The 18,231-nt window shown below is 44.9% G+C and overlaps 1 protein-coding gene across 5 annotated transcripts in view; it reads right to left on the bottom strand.

The window, feature by feature from the left end:
• LOC115475541 (core histone macro-H2A.1) overlaps positions 1-17,825 on the bottom strand; it is a 63,464-nt gene extending 45,639 nt beyond the window's left edge. For 4 of the 5 annotated variants that reach the window (XM_030211329.1, XM_030211333.1, XM_030211331.1 and 1 more), the window contains exons 1-2: positions 17,726-17,825; positions 2,535-2,735 (exon numbers count right to left, since the gene is read on the bottom strand). In XM_030211329.1, the coding sequence (XP_030067189.1) occupies positions 2,535-2,706 (172 nt within the window). In that variant the 5' untranslated portion in view covers positions 2,707-2,735; positions 17,726-17,825. The remainder of the gene's footprint in view (positions 1-2,534; positions 2,736-17,725) is intronic. The other variant, XM_030211330.1, reaches the window with a different exon arrangement.
• Positions 17,826-18,231: the final 406 nt, after the last annotated feature.

Here is an 18,231-nt window from a genome sequence, read left to right as displayed (position 1 = left end):
AGGGTGTTATCAACCCAAATAGAGAGAGGAGGTAGAGGAGAAGTGGGTTTGGGTGGGAAGACAAGAAGTTCGGTCTTGGCCATGTTCAGTTTTAGGTGGCGGTTGGACATCCAGGTAGCAATGTCGGATAAGCAGGCCGATACTTTGGCCTGGGTTTCCGCAGTGATGTCAGGTGTAGAGAGATAAAGCTGGGTGTCATCAGCATAAAGATGATACTGGAAACCATGAGACGAGATCAGGGAGCCCAGGGAAGAGGTGTAGATAGAGAAAAGAAGGGGTCCAAGGACAGAACCCTGGGGGACTCCAACAGAGAGCGGGATAGGGGTGGAGGAAGAACCATGAGAGTGTACTCTGAAGGTACGATGGGAGAGATAAGAGGAGAACCAGGAGAGGACAGAGCCCTGGAACCCAAAAGAGGACAGTGTGTCAAGAAGTAAGTTGTGATTGACAGTGTCAAAAGCAGCGGATAGGTCGAGGAGAATGAGGATGGAGTAATGACCTTTGGATTTGGCGAGGAACAGGTCATTACAGACTTTGGATAATGCTGTTTCTGTTGAGTAAAGTGGGCGAAAGCCAGATTGAAGCGGATCGAGGATGGTATGAGAGGCGAGAAAATCAAGGCAACGGCTGTGAACGGCGCGTTCAAGTATTTTGGAGAGGAAGGGTAGGAGGGAGATGGGGCGGTAGTTGGAGGGACAGGTAGGGTCAAGTGAAGGTTTTTTGAGGAGAGGTGTGACAACAGCATACTTGAAGGTGTCAGGGACAGTTGCGGTAGAGAGAGAGAGGTTGAGGATGTAAGCATTTATAGATGAATAACTCTTCTGGGCAAAGCTACCCAATGAGTAATTCCCATATATAAAAAAAACCACCTCCAACGTTCTGAAGCTGGCAGCGTGGACAAAAACATTGAAGCATTCGTGCTTCTGTATCTCTGCTAACACGATGACGTCTCCAAATTCCAGCAGCGTCAGCGCCCAATCAAAGCATAATAGCACCAGCAAACTCCAACACAGTAAAAAAAAAAAAAACCCCCCCGCCAAAGGCTCAAAAACTTCTTCAAACGAAGAAAGGAAAGGACCATCAATACTGCCGGTAACAACAGATTAAACCACACACACACACACACACACGCGCGCGACAACCCCCCCCCCCCCCAGAAAAACCATCGCACACCCAAAGTCAACAGAGGACCACAACAACCAGCCACAGCCATCCTCACACACCCTCCTTCCCAAAACGCACCTGCAAACCTACCTCCGACCTAGGAACACCGCCCTCCACCTCCTCCCTCCCTCTCTTCAACAACTTGGGAACAACGCCCTCCACCACCTCCCTGCTAATGACCCTCCCGCCGCAAACCCCACGACGCACCCCGCTGTCAAATCGCCGCTGGCCCCCCCCCCCCCCCCCCGAGGAACATCAACCCCCTCGCCACCCTTCCCTCGCTGACCGGCTGCTGCAAAAAAAGGGGTTTTAACCTGAAACGCGCACCGTAGACAGCTATCAGGCATTGGCTGTGGGCGCTGCAGCTGCTCCTCCTCTCGCCTCAATATCACTGCCCCTGGAGGAAGACCCAGGAGCGCACCGAAGTCACTGGCGAGAGGAGGAGCGGCTGCAACGCCCACAGCCAATGCCTAATGGCTGTCTACGGTGCACCATTTCAGGTTAAAACACATTTAAGTTTTTTTCTCTTTTTTGTAGCTAAGAGAAGAACGATAAGGATGAGGGGAGGGGTAGGGGAAGGGGGAAGGCGGCAAGGGTTAACAAGAATGAAAAAAGGATAACAAAAATCATCAAAATGAAAAAAAAAGTTAAACCAAAGGGGAGGGGCGGGGGGAAGACAGATGAGAAAAGGAAGTAAAAGGGGAAGAGGACGGCCGGTGGACATGCATGGCTGGAGGAGGAGGGGGGGGCAGGGGAGAGGGAGGGGGAGGGGGTCCTGAAACCAGGGTTACGCAGCACTGTACAAGTTTAACATGGGGAAGGACCGTCCCTGCTCAAAAGAGCTTACAATCTAAAGGTTACAAACTATGTAGTCAGTGTAGATATCACTCCCTCTCAAACATACACACTCCGAGGAAAACCTTGCTAGCGCCCGCTTCATTCGTCTCAGAAACGGGCTTTTTTACTAGTATATATATATATATATATATACACACACACACACACATTACATACACACACACATATTGGGGGTAATAAATGTTGTTTAGGCCTGCAGGACAGCCACCAAACAAGGGTATTCAGCATTAATGACTATATATTTTGCAGTGCTGCCACCATTTTTTAAGAGCACAATACAAGGTGTGTGTCTCTGTGTTTACTTAGAGAAATCTGTATTAGGAACATCTTATTCACTCTTATTTGAGAGAAATAAAGAAACATGCCAGTGAGGCCCATCTACCATCCCCATCTCCCCTACTTATTGCAATACTGCAAGTCCAACTTTACCCACTGATAAGATTCCTCTGTGCTTGTCACATGCATTACTGCTAAAAATGTTGATCTGCACTCTCATACTGCTCTATACTTACCAGTCAAGTATTCCAAAACGGCAGCCATGTACACCGGTGCACCAACACCAATTCTGTATTTTGGGTGCCCTTTTTTAATGTAACGTAGCATTCTTCCCACTGGGAAGATAACCCCAGCCTTTGAAGACCGGGAGGTCTTGGTCATTTTCTTTTTCCCACCTCTACTTGACATCTTTTCTGCTATAGGTTACGAATGGCACACTGCAAAGCAAAGAAAAGGCAAATCAACACACAGCAGTCACCCTTTCCTATGTCATTCACAAGAAATCAGAATGACTAGCAGTTAGCATAAGGATGTACTTTTGATTGAACCGAAACAGCACATTTTAATGAAAATGTCTTTGTTTCAATTGGATTTTAAAATTAAAAGAAATAAAAATAAAAATGTAATTTCAATTCCGAAAATTAGGCTGACACCCACTGTAAAACAAGCAAATAAAAACTATAAGCTCTTACAGGCTCTGCCCTAATCCTTACCAGGATCCTCTCTCACTGGTGATCTCTCATAAGGCAGGAACAGCATGACAATAGCAAATAGTGTCATTCTGAAGGGATACAGTCACCTTTTGGTATGGCAGAGATGTCTACTTTTGAGGTATTTGAATGTCTTTAAATGTGAATATTCCCCATCCTTCGTGGCATGTGTGTTTACATTTTAAAGATTCTATTTATTGGATTAATATTTATTTTTCTCATTTCTAGCCTATTAACTAGGTGGGTTAAAATAAAAGCAAGCCACTTAACCCTCTACTGCCCCAGGTACAAAAACTAACTGTGAGCCCACGAGGGACGGAGAAAGTATCTGCTTTTGGTTGTACCACAGAAGGGTGGTATATCAAATGCATTACCCTTAATCCCTTACCTATATAGCTTAAAAAACATCAACAAACAACCTACTCTATATTTCACATATTGCACTGCCTTCAAGCTCAGTCTCAAAATTAAAGCATGTAAAAACAGGTACAATTTTAGCTGCCTCTGAAACCTGGCAATGTCCAAGACTAGGTGCAAACTCCCTGGCACCTTGTTCTGTAGAAGAGAACCTGCAATAGAAAATGCTGCAGTACAAGTTGTTGTGTTTCTTCCAGTTCACAACAGTGGAGGTAGGTCCAAAGGCAGAAAAGCACTGCAGCCTAAAACAATATGTCACCTAATTCTAAGTTGCACTAACCAACAGAAAACAATGACATTATTGCATTTTTCTTTGAAGAAATAATCCTAACTGATCAGGGTCAATAAAAATGTATCTGTTACTCTCAAACTTGGGAATCCTCAAAGGAATGTTACATAAAACCAAGGGCCCTGTTTACTAAGGTGTGCTAGCATTTTTAGTATGCGCTAAAGCTAGAGACATCCATAGGAATATATGGGTGTCTTTAGCATTAGCGTGCGCTGAAAACACCAGCGGGCCTGCAATGCGGCTTAGTAAACAGGGCCCCAAATCTGTTTGCATTAACAGGACGATGAAAACAAAGCAGAATCTCATTTGGTTGACCTCAGAAATGGTTTCTTTTTTTACAGTATTTTCCAAAATGTTATGTGGTTTGGCATTCTTTAGATTCCATAAAACCCAGTCACACAACAAAATTATGCAAGATAAATTACATGCAAGAAAATACATATTTCCAAACATTATTCCTGCATGTTTTTTTGACAGTGTACTCATTTCAGTCTGAATACACCAAACACCCACCAGTCAATTACACCTGTATGTGAAAAATTAATGAACTCCAGTGATAGAACTCTGTCTGGCTGAAGACAGATATACTAAATATAACCAAACTAATTAAATTCTCAGTTTTACCTGCACAGTTATGTTAGTTTTGCTGACTCACTGAAAATGTCATTTACACATATGTCCTTTTACTTGTCACTTAGTCCTTATGGTGATTATATATCAAACTTGAATCAGCTGAATTTCAGTCTGATTGAATCTGATGGAAAAGTTTGCCTGAGTTCGTTTGGAAAATCCATTAACTCCTTCACGTCCCCACAGATTTTGGGGCCCTTTCTCTAAATGGCACTAAACCCTACCATTTGCTTAGAATTTGAAAAACAGGCTACTGCAGAACATGTTAAAGCCTTTTAGTAGTACTTTGCCTGTTAGCCAGCACCACTATCACCAGGCACAGAATAATGAATGAACACATACAGTAGAATGCTGAAATGAACTGTATAACAGGACAATACTATAATGTCTGAGTTTGAAGACAGAATTCACATTTCTACTATGCAAGTAATGATCTCACTCACAACCAAAAAAGGAGATTCTGCCTTAGGGAGCCTTTCTGGAGCATATTCCATAAGAAGAGATAAATTGGCAGCATCTCTACAAAATGGGAATGTTGAAAACTGCTGGCACTGTGCAGAGAAAGAAGTAATGGTCTGGTCTGATGACTGCCCAGTGAAAGTCGGCAGTGATTCATCATAAGGTCTCTCCAGATCCATTTTCACCTGAAAGGCTTTACTGGTTGTGAGCAATACCACTGTGCTAAGAATATGTGGGGGATAAGTGCACTGACTGCACAGAAGCAGGCATACACTAAAGTACTGTACGCCCTGTGCAAGGGAAGCTTTGACTGAATTTAGAACCTCCAGAAAAGCAGACTGAGGAATAAACTCCATATAATACTCCTCTGTGCCTGGATCTCTTGGGCCTCTACGCAGGTGGGAGGTATTTACCTGATGTGACATTCATAGCTGAATAAAAGATGGAGGCATTTTCCTCATGACTTGGATAGCCTAGTACACTACCACCACAGACAGAAAGCCATGAAGGTGGTGGTCCCAGTAGGTTCATTCAATCTTGTCATTTTGTCAAGCTGTCAACAATCATGGAGGCATTTTCCTCATGACTTGGATAGCCTAGTACACTACCACTGCAGACGGAAAGTCATGAAGGTGGTCCCAGCAATGTCATTCAATCTTGTCATTTTGTAAAGCTGTCAACAATCATGGAGGATTTTTCCTCATGACTTGGATAGCCTAGTACACTACCACCGCAGACAGAAAGCCATGAAAGTGGTCCCAGTAGTGTCAATCTTGTCATTTTGTCAAGCTGTCAACAATCATAAAGAACACACAATTTTCCAGATCGTGACTGGGATCCTTATAGCCAAAGCAGAATGTTTGCAGGTCTTCAGGGTGGAAGACTCCCAAACACAGGGCAGGATTAAAAAAAAAAAAGGACACTGTGAAAAAAATTAAAACTTGGTCAATGGCCAAAAACTAATAATGCTAAAGAGCTTCAACAGTGGGTTCAGAAACAATAAGAAAAGTATCAGGACAGCTTCTTCAAATGTCCGTTCTGCGAGAGACTGTGATAGCCATAATATATGTCATCTCTCAAGCATACCCCTGATGAAGCCTAATGTGAAACGGACAGGCCACCACTGGGTGCAAGTTAGTTCAAGTGGTTTTAAAGTTGCAAATATTGATTGCAGTTGTGAAAGAAAAAGATTTATTTTTACATGACTAAATATATCTAAAAATGAGTAAAAATCATTAAAACTATAAAAAAGTTTTTGACCGATGATAAAATTCATAGCTCCAATAAAGACGCTGTGAAATATTACCATCTGGGCATTTGAGGTCTTTTCCTCATTTTTTATAAAGTGCACAGTTCACTGTTCAATAAGGGGTCCTTTTACTAAGCAGCGGTAAAATGTGGCCTATGGTAGTGTGGGAGACTATTTTTTGGTGCACAGCGGGCCATTTTTTTACCATGTCTGGGAAAAAGGGCATTTCTTTTTAAATGGGTCGGGGAAAGGGCATGCACTAAAAATAAAACTAGCGTACACCTATTTACTGCATGAACCCTTACCACCACCCACTGATCTAGCGGTAAGGGCTCACGCGTTACACTCATGGTAACCGTTCAGCGTGCGCCAACTACTGATTACCGACAGAAACACCGCACGCAGTAGAAAATACAAAAATTATTTCTACTGCCAGAATGAGTGAGCGCCAAATCCAAAAATACCAACGGGGGGGGGGGGGGGGGGGGGGATTCTAGCCTGGCGGTAGTCCCGTTTTACACACACTGCACACGCGTAGGCCCTCCCGTGGCTTAGTAAAAGGGCACCTCACTGAGCTCTATATTGTTATTTGGTATATTCTACAGAACGGCAGCCTTATAACACTGTGGCAATGTTCATCTGAATAAAATGCATACTTAAGTAAAGGCAATATACCCTGCATGCAAGTAACTAGTCATGAATGACTTATGGGGGCTGCCACTTCCATGAAGGTTTCTTTGCAGATTATTAGTAGGGTGGTTTGCCATTGTCTTCCTCAGTCATCTTTATTCTGTAATATGTTTTTTTACAACTGTGTGATTTCCATTTCGAGATGCTGAGAGAACTCCTTGTCTACCTGCATTCTCAACAGCTAATGTTGTTTCATTATATTGTATAACAAGGTTGAGTCATTAACTGACTTCAACATAATTATCCAGTAGTGGATTTAAAAACTAATGCGCTGTTAAGTCAAGCAGTTCACACTCGCTAATCAGGTTCTCTATAGCACAGTGCTGACTCTGATCAATGGTTTACATTCCCACAGCGACTTCTGCCAGTAAATTAAAGCAGAGAAGTTTTAGAACAGTGGCCAATATGCACTAAAAAATCAGTAAAGCCCTTCCCTTACCGAATCGGTAAGGAACGGGCATGCATCAAGGAAAAGGAATGCAAATGAGATGCTCATTGTAGCTCACTTGCATTCTCTATTCCATCGGTAAACAGTTGGCCGGTCGAGCATGCGCAGAGCAGCCAAGCGTTATGCTGGCTGCTCTGCGCATGCCAAATACTCCTCTGTGATGCGGCTCGATCGCAGCAGGAGTGCAGTTGAGGACGTCCATCCAAAAAGACGTCCTTTTCGGATGCCCCCCCCCCCCCCCAATAATAAAGTCCTTTTTGGATGTACTTCACTCAGCTAAGAGACTTTGAAGTCTTTGAGCCAATCACAACGCGTTTAGCTGAGCTAAACGTGCTGTGATTGGCTCCCAGGTTTCTCAGCTGAGTGAAGGACATCCAAAAAGGACGTTTTTATTATTGGGGGAGGGGTTCTTTATGGACGTCTCTGACGAGCACTTGGCTTTTTTTTTCCCTTCCGCCGCCCCCCCCCCCCCCCCCCCCAAGGTCATCGTCGCTGCTCCTCCCTACATTGAAAGCACAGCTTCCCACAGCCCCGGCCTCCCCGCCATCCTCCACGTCCTGGGCCCCCCCCCCGAGGTTGAGGTCGTCGCCGCTCCCCCCATCCACTCACCCCCCCCCCCCCCCGTCTGCCACCAGGCCCTCACAGTGCCTCTCACCTCCGAGTGAAGGCGCTGCAGCAGGCAACAGCAGATCGCTTCCCACATTTTAAGATCTGAAAGCTTAGTTCATCTAGCCCAGTGTCCCTTATTTTCCATTTTTTCTTTGCACAGCGAAAATAAAGCTCATAAAAAGAACAATACTCTGCTGGGATCTCACTTTCAAAATGTGCTAACTAGAGTTGCCATGAATTATTAGTAATTAGACCTCAATCTCGATAGGGACAACATGCAACACCATATTTTGGTAAATACTCCTTAGCTGAAATGTTTGTCTGCGTTTTCTCCTGCTGCTTTGAGTTTCGAGAATTGTTGGGCTTTGGCATCACAGGTCTTCATTCACAACTATCAAAGGTCCTTTTTCTTATTTTTAAAGTCTTCCCTAACTAAGCCGTTGGAGGAGAGCCACAGAAGATGATTCTCTCTGGAACCCAGTATATATGTACTCTTGTCCCAGTCAGGTGTTACCACAGAGCAATGACTGGGACCATCCCCTTACCACAGGGCCTATGAATGTCACCTCCACAACCAGCAAACAGAGGAAATGCTAGACCCAGCAAATCACAGCACAAGATTTTTTTTTTTTTTTTTAATTTCAGTCTTTATTGTAACTTTTCACCAAATACACCAGAAACAAATTTCAAACTTTTAAAAACAATGAAGTAATTCTCCACTCCTCTGCAGCATCAGTCAACTTTTCTATAATCCAAATATACTGAAACTTTATTTTCCAATAAGGAAGATCAGGCTCAAAATCTTGCTTTCGATACCGGGCAAAGTATGCACATCAAGCTGCAGATAAATCTATTTTCAAAACCTTTCTTGCTCCCTTTGACATTTGAGTTGACACCATCCCCAACAACAATAATTCAGGAATCAAGACAAGTGGAACCTGTAAAAGACCCTTCAGCTCTGAAGTATCTGCCCCCCAGAAAGTTTGAACCTTACTGCACTCCCACCAGAGATGCCAGAAAATGCCAATCTGTCTACGCCTCTTCCAACAAGTATCCAGCCCCAACGGATACTACCTACAAAGCTGCACTGGTGTCAAATACCTATGATACAAAGATCTTATATGCATTCTCGGTTAAGGAGGCACAAATAGAAGTTTTACTTACTTCTTTAAAATATCCTTTTCCATTCACTACTGTTCAAAGATCCTTCCCAAATTTCTCTCCCATACACTCAACCTTTGCAGATATTTTACACTCATCCCTGAGAAACCTATAAATAAAGCGAATGCTACATACCTGTAGAAGGTATTCTCCGAGGACAGCAGGCTGATTGTTCTCACTGATGGGTGACGTCCACGGCAGCCCCTCCAATCGGAAACTTCACTAGCAAAGGCCTTTGCTAGCTCTCGCGCGCCCATGCGCACCACGCATGCGCGGCCGTCTTCCCGCCCGAACCGGCTCATGTTCGTCAGTCCCGTAAGTAGCAAGACAAAGACAAGGGAAGACACAACTCCAAAGGGGAGGCGGGCAGGTTTGTGAGAACAATCAGCCTGCTGTCCTTGGAGAATACCTTCTACAGGTATGTAGCATTCGCTTTCTCCGAGGACAAGCAGGCTGCCTGTTCTCACTGATGGGGTATCCCTAGCCCCCAGGCTCACTCAAAACAAAAAACATGGTCAATTGGGCCTCGCAACGGCGAGGACATAACTGAGATTGACCTAAAAACTTATCCAACTAACAGAGAGTGTAGCCTGGAACAGAATAAAACATGGGCCTAGGGGGGTGGAGTTGGATTCTAAACCCCGAACTGACTGCCCGAACCGACTGTCGCGTCGGGTATCCTGCTGCAGGCAGTAATGAGATGTGAATGTGTGGACAGATGACCACGTCGCAGCTTTGCAGATCTCTTCAATAGTGGCTGACTTCAAGTGGGCCACTGACGCAGCCATGGCTCTGACATTGTGAGCCGTGACATGACCCTCAAGAGCCAGCCCAGCCTGGGCGTAAGTGAAGGAAATGCAATCTGCTAGCCAATTGGATATGGTGCGTTTCCCCACAGCCACTCCCCTCCTGTTGGGATCAAAAGAAACAAACAATTGGGCGGACTGTCTGTTGGGCTGTGTCCGCTCCAGATAGAAGGCCAATGCTCTTTTGCAGTCCAATGTGTGCAGCTGACGTTCAGCAGGGCAGGAATGAGGACGGGGAAAAAATGTTGGCAAGACAATTGACTGGTTCAGATGGAACTCCGACACTACCTTCGGCAAGAACTTAGGGTGAGTGCGGAGGACTACTCTGTTATGATGAAATTTGGTGTAAGGGGCCTGGGCTACCAGGGCCTGAAGCTCACTGACTCTACAAGCTGAAGTAACTGCCACCAAGAAAATGACCTTCCAGGTCAAGTACTTCAGATGGCAGGAGTTCAGTGGCTCAAAAGGAGGTTTCATCAGCTGGGTGAGAACGACATTGAGATCCCATGACACTGTAGGAGGTTTGACGGGGGGCTTTGACAAAAGCAAACCTCTCATGAAGCGAACAACTAAAGGCTGTCCTGAGATCGGCTTACCTTCCACACGGTAATGGTGTGCACTAATTGCGCTAAGGTGAACCCTTACAGAGTTGGTCTTGAGACCAGACTCAGACAAGTGCAGAAGGTAGTCAAGCAGGGTCTGTGTAGGACAAGAGCGAGGATCTAAGGCCTTGCTGTCACACCAGATGGCAAACCTCCTCCATAAAAAGAAGTAACTCCTCTTAGTGGAAGCAAGCAAGACACGGGAGACACCCTCTGACAGACCCAAAGAGGCAAAGTCTACGCTCTCAACATCCAGGCCCTGAGAGCCAGAGACTGGAGGTTGGGATGCAGAAGCACCCCTTCGTCCTGTGTGATGAGGGTCGGAAAACACTCCAATCTCCATGGTTCTTCGGAGGACAACTCCAGAAGAAGAGGGAACCAGATCTGACACGGCCAAAAGGGAGCAATCAGAATCATGGTGCCCCGGTCTTGCTTGAGTTTCAACAAAGTCTTCCCCACCAGAGGTATGGGAGGATAAGCATACAGCAGACCTTCCCCCCAATCCAGGAGGAAGGCATCCGATGCTAGTCGACCGTGGGCCTGAAGTCTGGAACAGAACTGAGGGACCTTGTGGTTGGCTCGAGATGCGAAGAGATCTACCAAGGGGGTGCCCCACACTTGGAAGATCTGGCGCACTACTCCGGAATTGAGCGACCACTCGTGAGGTTACATAATCCTGCTCAACCTGTCGGCTAGACTGTTGTTTATGCCTGCCAGATATGTGGCTTGGAACCACATGCCGTAACGGCGAGCCCAGAGCCACATGCTGACGGCTTCCTGACACAGGGGGCGAGATCCGGTGCCCCCCTGCTTGTTGATGTAATACATGGCAACCTGGTTGTCTGTCTGAATTTGGATAATTTAATGGGACAGCCGATCTCTGAAAGCCTTCAGAGCGTTCCAGACCGCTCGTAACTCCAGAAGATTGATCTGCAGATCGCGTTCCTGGAGGGACCAGCTTCCTTGGGTGTGAAGTCCATCGACATGAGCTCCCCACCCCAGGAGAGACGCATCCGTGGTCAGCACCTTTTGTTGCTGAGGAATTTGGAAGGGGCGTCCCAGAGTCAAATTGGCCCAAATCGTCCACCAGTACAGGGATTTGAGAAAACTCGTGGACAGGTGGATCACGTCCTCTAGATCCCCTGCAGCCTGACACCACTGGGAAGCTAGGGTCCATTGAGCAGATCGCATGTGAAGACGAGCCATGGGAGTCACATGGACTGTGGAGGCCATGTGGCCAAGCAATCTCAACATCTGCCAAGCTGTGATCTGCTGGGACGCTCGTACCCGGGAGACGAGGAACAGCAGATTGTTGGCCCTCGTCTCTGGGAGATAGGCACGAGCTGTCCGAGAATCCAGCAGAGCTCCTATGAATTCGAGTCTCTGTACTGGGAGAAGGTGGGACTTTGGGTAATTTATTACAAACCCTAGTAGCTCCAGGAGTCGAATAGTCATCTGCATGGACTGTAGAGCTCCTGCCTCGGAAGTGTTCTTCACCAGCCAATCGTCGAGATAAGGGAACACGTGCACTCCGAGCCTGCGAAGCGCTGCTGCTACCACAGCTAGGCACTTCGTGAACACTCGAAACTGCGGCAAAACACGACCGTCCCGAGCGCGGACAAAAGAAGACTGACGAACACGAGCCGGTTCGGGCGGGAAGACGGCCGCGCATGCGCGGTGCGCATGGGCGCGCGAGAGCTAGCAAAGGCCTTTGCTAGTGAAGTTTCCGATTGGAGGGGCTGCCATGGACGACACCCATCAGTGAGAACAAGCAGCCTGCTTGTCCTCGGAGAAAGTGTGATTGCCCCTTTCCTCGATGCTAATATATCCCACCATGCTGGAAAACTCTTAACCACCTCATCCTCACTCAGCATACTATCCCCTCTTTATCATCAACTGAATCAGGAACAGCCCTATCGTATCACAAAATTCAACCCATACTGGGCCTACAAGACACTAAAGAATCTAACCCCCCCCCCCCCACACACACACACACACTAGCTGTTGAAACCTAACTAGTCCCTTCTTGGCCTATCTACTAACCACCTTATAATGTGAAGCGCTGCGTACGACTGGTAGCGCTATAGAAATGATTTGTAGCAGTATAATAATCTGAACCCAGTAACTCCTGCTCCAAACTGAACACCCTACCAAACATTTTACATTTTAAATGTATCTGCGCTAACAACTCCTCCCACATTGTAAGGTAATGCTTTATGAACAGATTCTCACAAGTCCTCCTTATTATGCATGACTACCACTCCATAATACCTCCAGTAACACTCTGCCTGCACCACATTAATCCTGATCCTCCTTCCAAATAATACAAAGTAAAATTTGGTAAGGAACCTCCCCCCCCCCCCACTCCTCCTTTTCCACAGTCTTCTCATTAACTTCTATGTCACTTACCTATCCACACAAACCCATAAATAGCCTTCTGAAATTGATATAGTACCAACCTGGACAATCTCAATGGTAATACCTGGAAATAATAAAGAACCCTTGGCAAAACACTCATCTTAATCCCACCTCCCCCCAGCTCTGCCCATCCACTGCAATGACAGTCTTCCACGACACTCCACAAACTGTGGCTTCCTTTGAAACCAGTTAATGCAAACCTTAAGTCTGGCCACTAGGTGATGCGTCTGTGAAATGATGGATTTCCTCCACCATATGGGCTGCGAACATTGACGTCAGACCACCCTCAGTCTCAACTGACCTTGTGAACAGAAGAGATGATCTTGGAACCAGACCCAGATCTTCCATGTTCCAGGGTATAGCTCTGTCACCAGGTCATCCCAATTTTTTTTCCTCTTTAGCTCTAACTATTAGATTACTCTTTCTTAGTCAAGCTGTCATCTAATGTTTACAGCAGCAGGTTGAGAACTAGGGGTGTGCAATTCAAATTCCACTGTGGCTCCTTGTGACCTTTAACAAATCACTTAACTTTCTGTTGAATCAGGTACAAACTCCCTCTTGGGATAGGAAAACACCTACTTACCTAAATGTAACTCACCTTGGAAAAAGGCAACAGCTAAATAAATAGCATAACAAATACACACTTAGGCATGCCCACTTACAGCAGCCATTGACCTAAGTAGGCATGCAGTGTAGATGAAACCTCAGAGTTGTGCACTGCTATAGTGTGTTTATTAAACAAATAGCGCATTTTGTGCAGGGCTACTGCTGAGAGATCAATGTAATGTGCATGAGATACCTTAAGTGGTTGGGTTTTTTTTTCCATACTTCAGCATGCATATAAGTCTTTCCTACCTCCTTTGTAATAAGAATAGCCCTACTGGGTCAGACTAATGGTCCATTTTTTTTTATTTTCCATCTAGCTCAGTAACCTGCTTCCAACAGTGGCCAATCCAGGCCACAAGTACTTGACAGAAACTCAAATTAGAAACAGCATTCCATGCTACCAATCCTGGGACAGCAGTGGCTTCCCCCATGTCTATCTCAATAACAGACTATGGGCTTTTCCTCCAGGAACTTATCCAAACATTATTTTAAACCCAGATACGTTAACTGCTGTTACCACATCCTCCAGCAGCAAGTTCCAGAGCTTAAATTCTTCGAGTGAAAAAATATTTCCACCTATTTGTTTTAAAAGTATTTTCTTGTAATTTCATCAAATATATGCATGCTGAAGTATGGAAATAAAACCCAGCCACTTAAGGTATCTCATGCACATTACATTGATCTTTCAGCAGTAGCCCTGCACAAAATCCTCTATTTGTTTAACAAACACACCATAGTAATGCACAACTCTGAGGTTTCATCTACACTGCATGCCTACTTAGGTCAGGTCAATGGCTGCTGTAAATGGGCATACCTAAGTGTGTCATACAATGTGCGCGTTACTTGGTGACACATCCATGATATGCTCATGTTTATGTCCCCACCCCCCGACAGCTGCTCGCTAAGCAGTATATGTGCACTGTTTATGGAACAGTACCTTGCACTTATGTGTTTAACTGCCAATCAGTGGTGCCAATTAAGTTTCCAGTTTATTAATCTGTGGTTTCTGGTTCCAGGTATTATTCCTCATTCCTACAAAAACCTCCACAATACTTATAAATTTAAAGGTATACAGTGTATCAACACTATCAAACAGGGACATTGACCCTCACTCAAATTCTTTTTTTGGTTTTAACACTTCATCAAACTTAACAAGCAGCCAAAAACTCAAACACAAGAAGTTTGTCTTAGCTTTCAGAATCCCAAACCTGACGGGACCCAAGTTTATCAAGGGCTACTTTTTTGGAACAAATCACTCTTGATCACTATTTGGTGGGGGCTGGATACAGCTTGTGACAGGCTGCATAAAAAACATGGCACTGTGTTGGGTTTCTGAGGTCCCACAGTGCTGAGCCGTTTACTGATTGCTTAAATTTAGGCACCAGCTTACAGAATTGACTTTTATGTGCCTTTCGTTTGACCAGCGCCACACACTTTTGTGACTTCTGTTGCAACATGCTCACAAATTCATCAAAAACTTGTGAAACAATCCACCAATGGTACTCGGAAGTGTGGCTTCAGCATCTCAATTCCTTCATATGAGCTCATTACAAAATACTGTCTTTGGTCAAAAATCATTTTTATTGGAAAGGCCAAACACCAAAGGTTTATTCAGGGATATTAAAAAGGCTGCATAAATTTTGCCTCCAGCACCTGTTCTGTACTTCATGAAATTAAATTAGTCTCATGGCTTCAAAAGTAAATGTTACCTTGAAGAATTGAAATTCAATTTTTTAATATAAAATTGTTTTACTGTATTCTGTTCATGATCTGTGACAGATAATATTGGCAATGATCACCCAGGGTGCCCAACTGCTGCCCTTCTGCTACTCTGACCTTTTCCTTCCTCAAACTCTTTAGCAATGCAATGGAAGGGGACCAAGATATAAAACCTAATTCCTTCCTTACCTGTTGCTAAGCACCAAGCACACAACAATCTTACTTACATTCTTGAATCTGATGGGATTACTTCAAGATTCACTGTGACCCCAAAAGTAGGAAACAAGTTTGACAACAAAACCTACTACAATTTCCAGAGTAAAGATACAGACATGGAGATTCCCTATTCATGTTATATATTTGTACATGGCCCTTGGCAACTATGCTTAAAGCACTGTTTTGCTAAACGATGTAATCAAATCTAATTCTTTTTATTCAATGACAAGGTGAAAATACAATTAGAAAACTTAGGCTATGGAAATTGTTTTCTTCATTTTCTAGTTGCTATTCTGCTTATTTTGTTTGGCGTGTTTACCTTATTTTTTTCTCTTCTTTTGTTATTTTTTAGCATTATATATTTAATTTATGTTGCTTTTCTGAATTGTAGGTACCCCAGTAACTTGGCTCCTGGAATGATTTTGGTAAGACACACGTTTTCTAGATCTTGCTAAAAACCCATGTAGAGCTTACTTTCCATTATTTCATGAAATCCAATAATGTAAAATGATAAAATGCTCAATTCAAATCCAAAGGTGCCATCCCTAACAGAAAGCATAAAGCAAAAACAAAGTCAAAATTACCAAAAAATGGAATTAATCTGACCAACCAATCTGGCCATTTCTGATCTTTCATGTTCTAGGGAGAAAGGTACTAGGGTTGGAATCAAACTCCCAATATTTATCATTATTGAAATCAGTATATTAGGTTATGACTTGCAATACTTAAATACGTATCAAAATTAGTTCCCCTTTTTAAGTCTTGCTAGCGGCTGCTGCACGGCAATACCAACACAGCAAAGTCAATGGGCTGTGTCAGCATTACTAGCACGGCTTGATACAAGGGGACCTTACTTTGCAATTATTTGATTATTGCAATTCAATTTATGCAGGTATTAAGAAAACTACAAAACCGCACAAAACACGGCTGCCTGCCTTATACATAGACTGCCACATTACGTTAAAGCATCTCGTCTTCTTAAGAATCTACATTGGTCACCTATCAATGAAAGAATTTAATTTATGCTCTGTGTTCATCATTCTTTATGGTATCTTATAGTAAACAAGCAGTGCTGTAGTTTTTGAGCACCTGTTTGCAACAGAAATCAAGCCTAGTTTGTCATCAGCCCTTTGCTGAGTTTGTAAATTTATATTTTCTCTCTTGGTGGCTCTTTTTCCTGGCTATTTGTAAATAGAATGGTGGCCTTTTGTATATTTACCATCCACTGTTTGTAGATTGTTTACTAAATGTCTGGTTGAAAGCCTTTTATCATAAACAAATACTTATCTCTAGGTCATAGTATCTTGACTGGAAGAACCCCCCCCCCACCCCCCCCACACACACACACACACATATAGAGCTCTTTTTGTCAAAATTGTTGGGGTAATTTTGGGCATGAATTGGGCTGGCAAAATTTTCACAATCTGGCAACTCTGGGCACTGGACACAGTAGCGATAGTGGGCAGGAAAGAACCCCAGTTCTTTCCTGCCCCCCACAAAAAGCCACAAGACCACCAGGATCCTTCAAGGTAGGACCAGGGAGGGCCCACTTTAACTCAGGGGGTGTGTGGGGGGGGGGGGGGGCTCTAGTGTGCGGGAGGGGGGCAGCAGGCAATGACCTTTACTGCCTGGGGGGGGGGGGGCAACCACTGTCAGTCTATCCCTGGTTTTAGAGGGCTGAAAATCCACTTAAGTGCTTTCAAGCGATCTACAAATGTAGATCTTTATTTTGTGCCAAGGACCTGAAAATTTCGCGCACTGAACAGCATTTTCTTTTTTTGCTTTCTATCCTCTTGGGAGAAGAGGGAAAAGGAGAGAAAACAACAACCTCCTCAAACATATAATCATCGGCTTACATCAATTAACACAATCTCCCTCATCCCCTTTGAATCGTCCGGATGTAAAATAAAGAGGACAGATGTGCACCTTATTCTCGGGCACACACTGCAAGCTGATAATAAAACGGCTATTGAGTATCCAACACTTTATGATGCTGGGCAATTAAATTACCAGCCTGTACAATTAGTTAGAAAGTGGGTGCCTACAAGTTTAAAAACGAAAAAGGAAAGCGCTGGTAGGTGTTTGTCCCTAGGGTAAAACGCATTTGCCGCAATCTGATTCAAGCCTGTAAACAGGCGCGCACAGACACCTGTCCAGTTCAACAGAAAGCCAGTGACCGCTGCAACTCGACTGCCCCCGACTTCTGCCTGTCTCTACGCCTATCACAAAGCTGAAAACAGGGAAGGGAAAGAAGCGCGGAGACACCGAGACCACACGTATTCAGCTGCCCTCACACACCGAGCACCCGCTTCACCCGCATTCTGGGACCGGTCCGCCATGTCTCCCTCTGCCTTTCACTCTCCCCGGCCGAACAGGTCTCCCCCTCTCAAATTCATACCTGAGGTCACCCACCGGCAGTCCAGCAGCTTTCCTTCTCCGGTGCCCTGTCCCCCTCTCTGACACAACTTCCCTCACTCTCCCTCTCGGATGCGTCCCGCCTTGCCGGAAACAGGAAGTTACGTCAGAGAGGAGAGCAGCAGTTGGAGGACGCTGCACTGCTGTGCTGGTGGGTGGTGGACGTTGCGTCGGAGAAGGCAGTTGCTGTGGAGCCTGGGTGTGTGTGATCTTAGAGACAAGTTGGAACAAGGGAGCTGCGCGAGGACGGGGTTTGCGGGGATCCCGCGGGGATGGACGTAATTCGCGAGGAACTCCCAAGGACGTTTAATAGACAGAAGTGGAAGTGAGCCTATGTAAGCAAGGAAGACAATTAGGAGAGTGTGAGTTTCCCCTTCCCTGCGCAGCCGTCATCCCCGTTTACTCAAACCAAAGCAAGCAAACCTATGCGCTGCTGCATGCACATTGTCGGGTTTTTTTTTTTTTTTTTTTTTTTTTTTGTTGGTCCAT

Source organism: Microcaecilia unicolor, chromosome 8 (genome assembly GCF_901765095.1).
Source record: "Microcaecilia unicolor chromosome 8, aMicUni1.1, whole genome shotgun sequence".
NCBI classification, from domain to species: domain Eukaryota; kingdom Metazoa; phylum Chordata; class Amphibia; order Gymnophiona; family Siphonopidae; genus Microcaecilia; species Microcaecilia unicolor.
The sequence above is the reverse complement of the archived record's forward strand: the minus strand, read 5'-3'. Positions and strand labels throughout refer to the sequence as shown.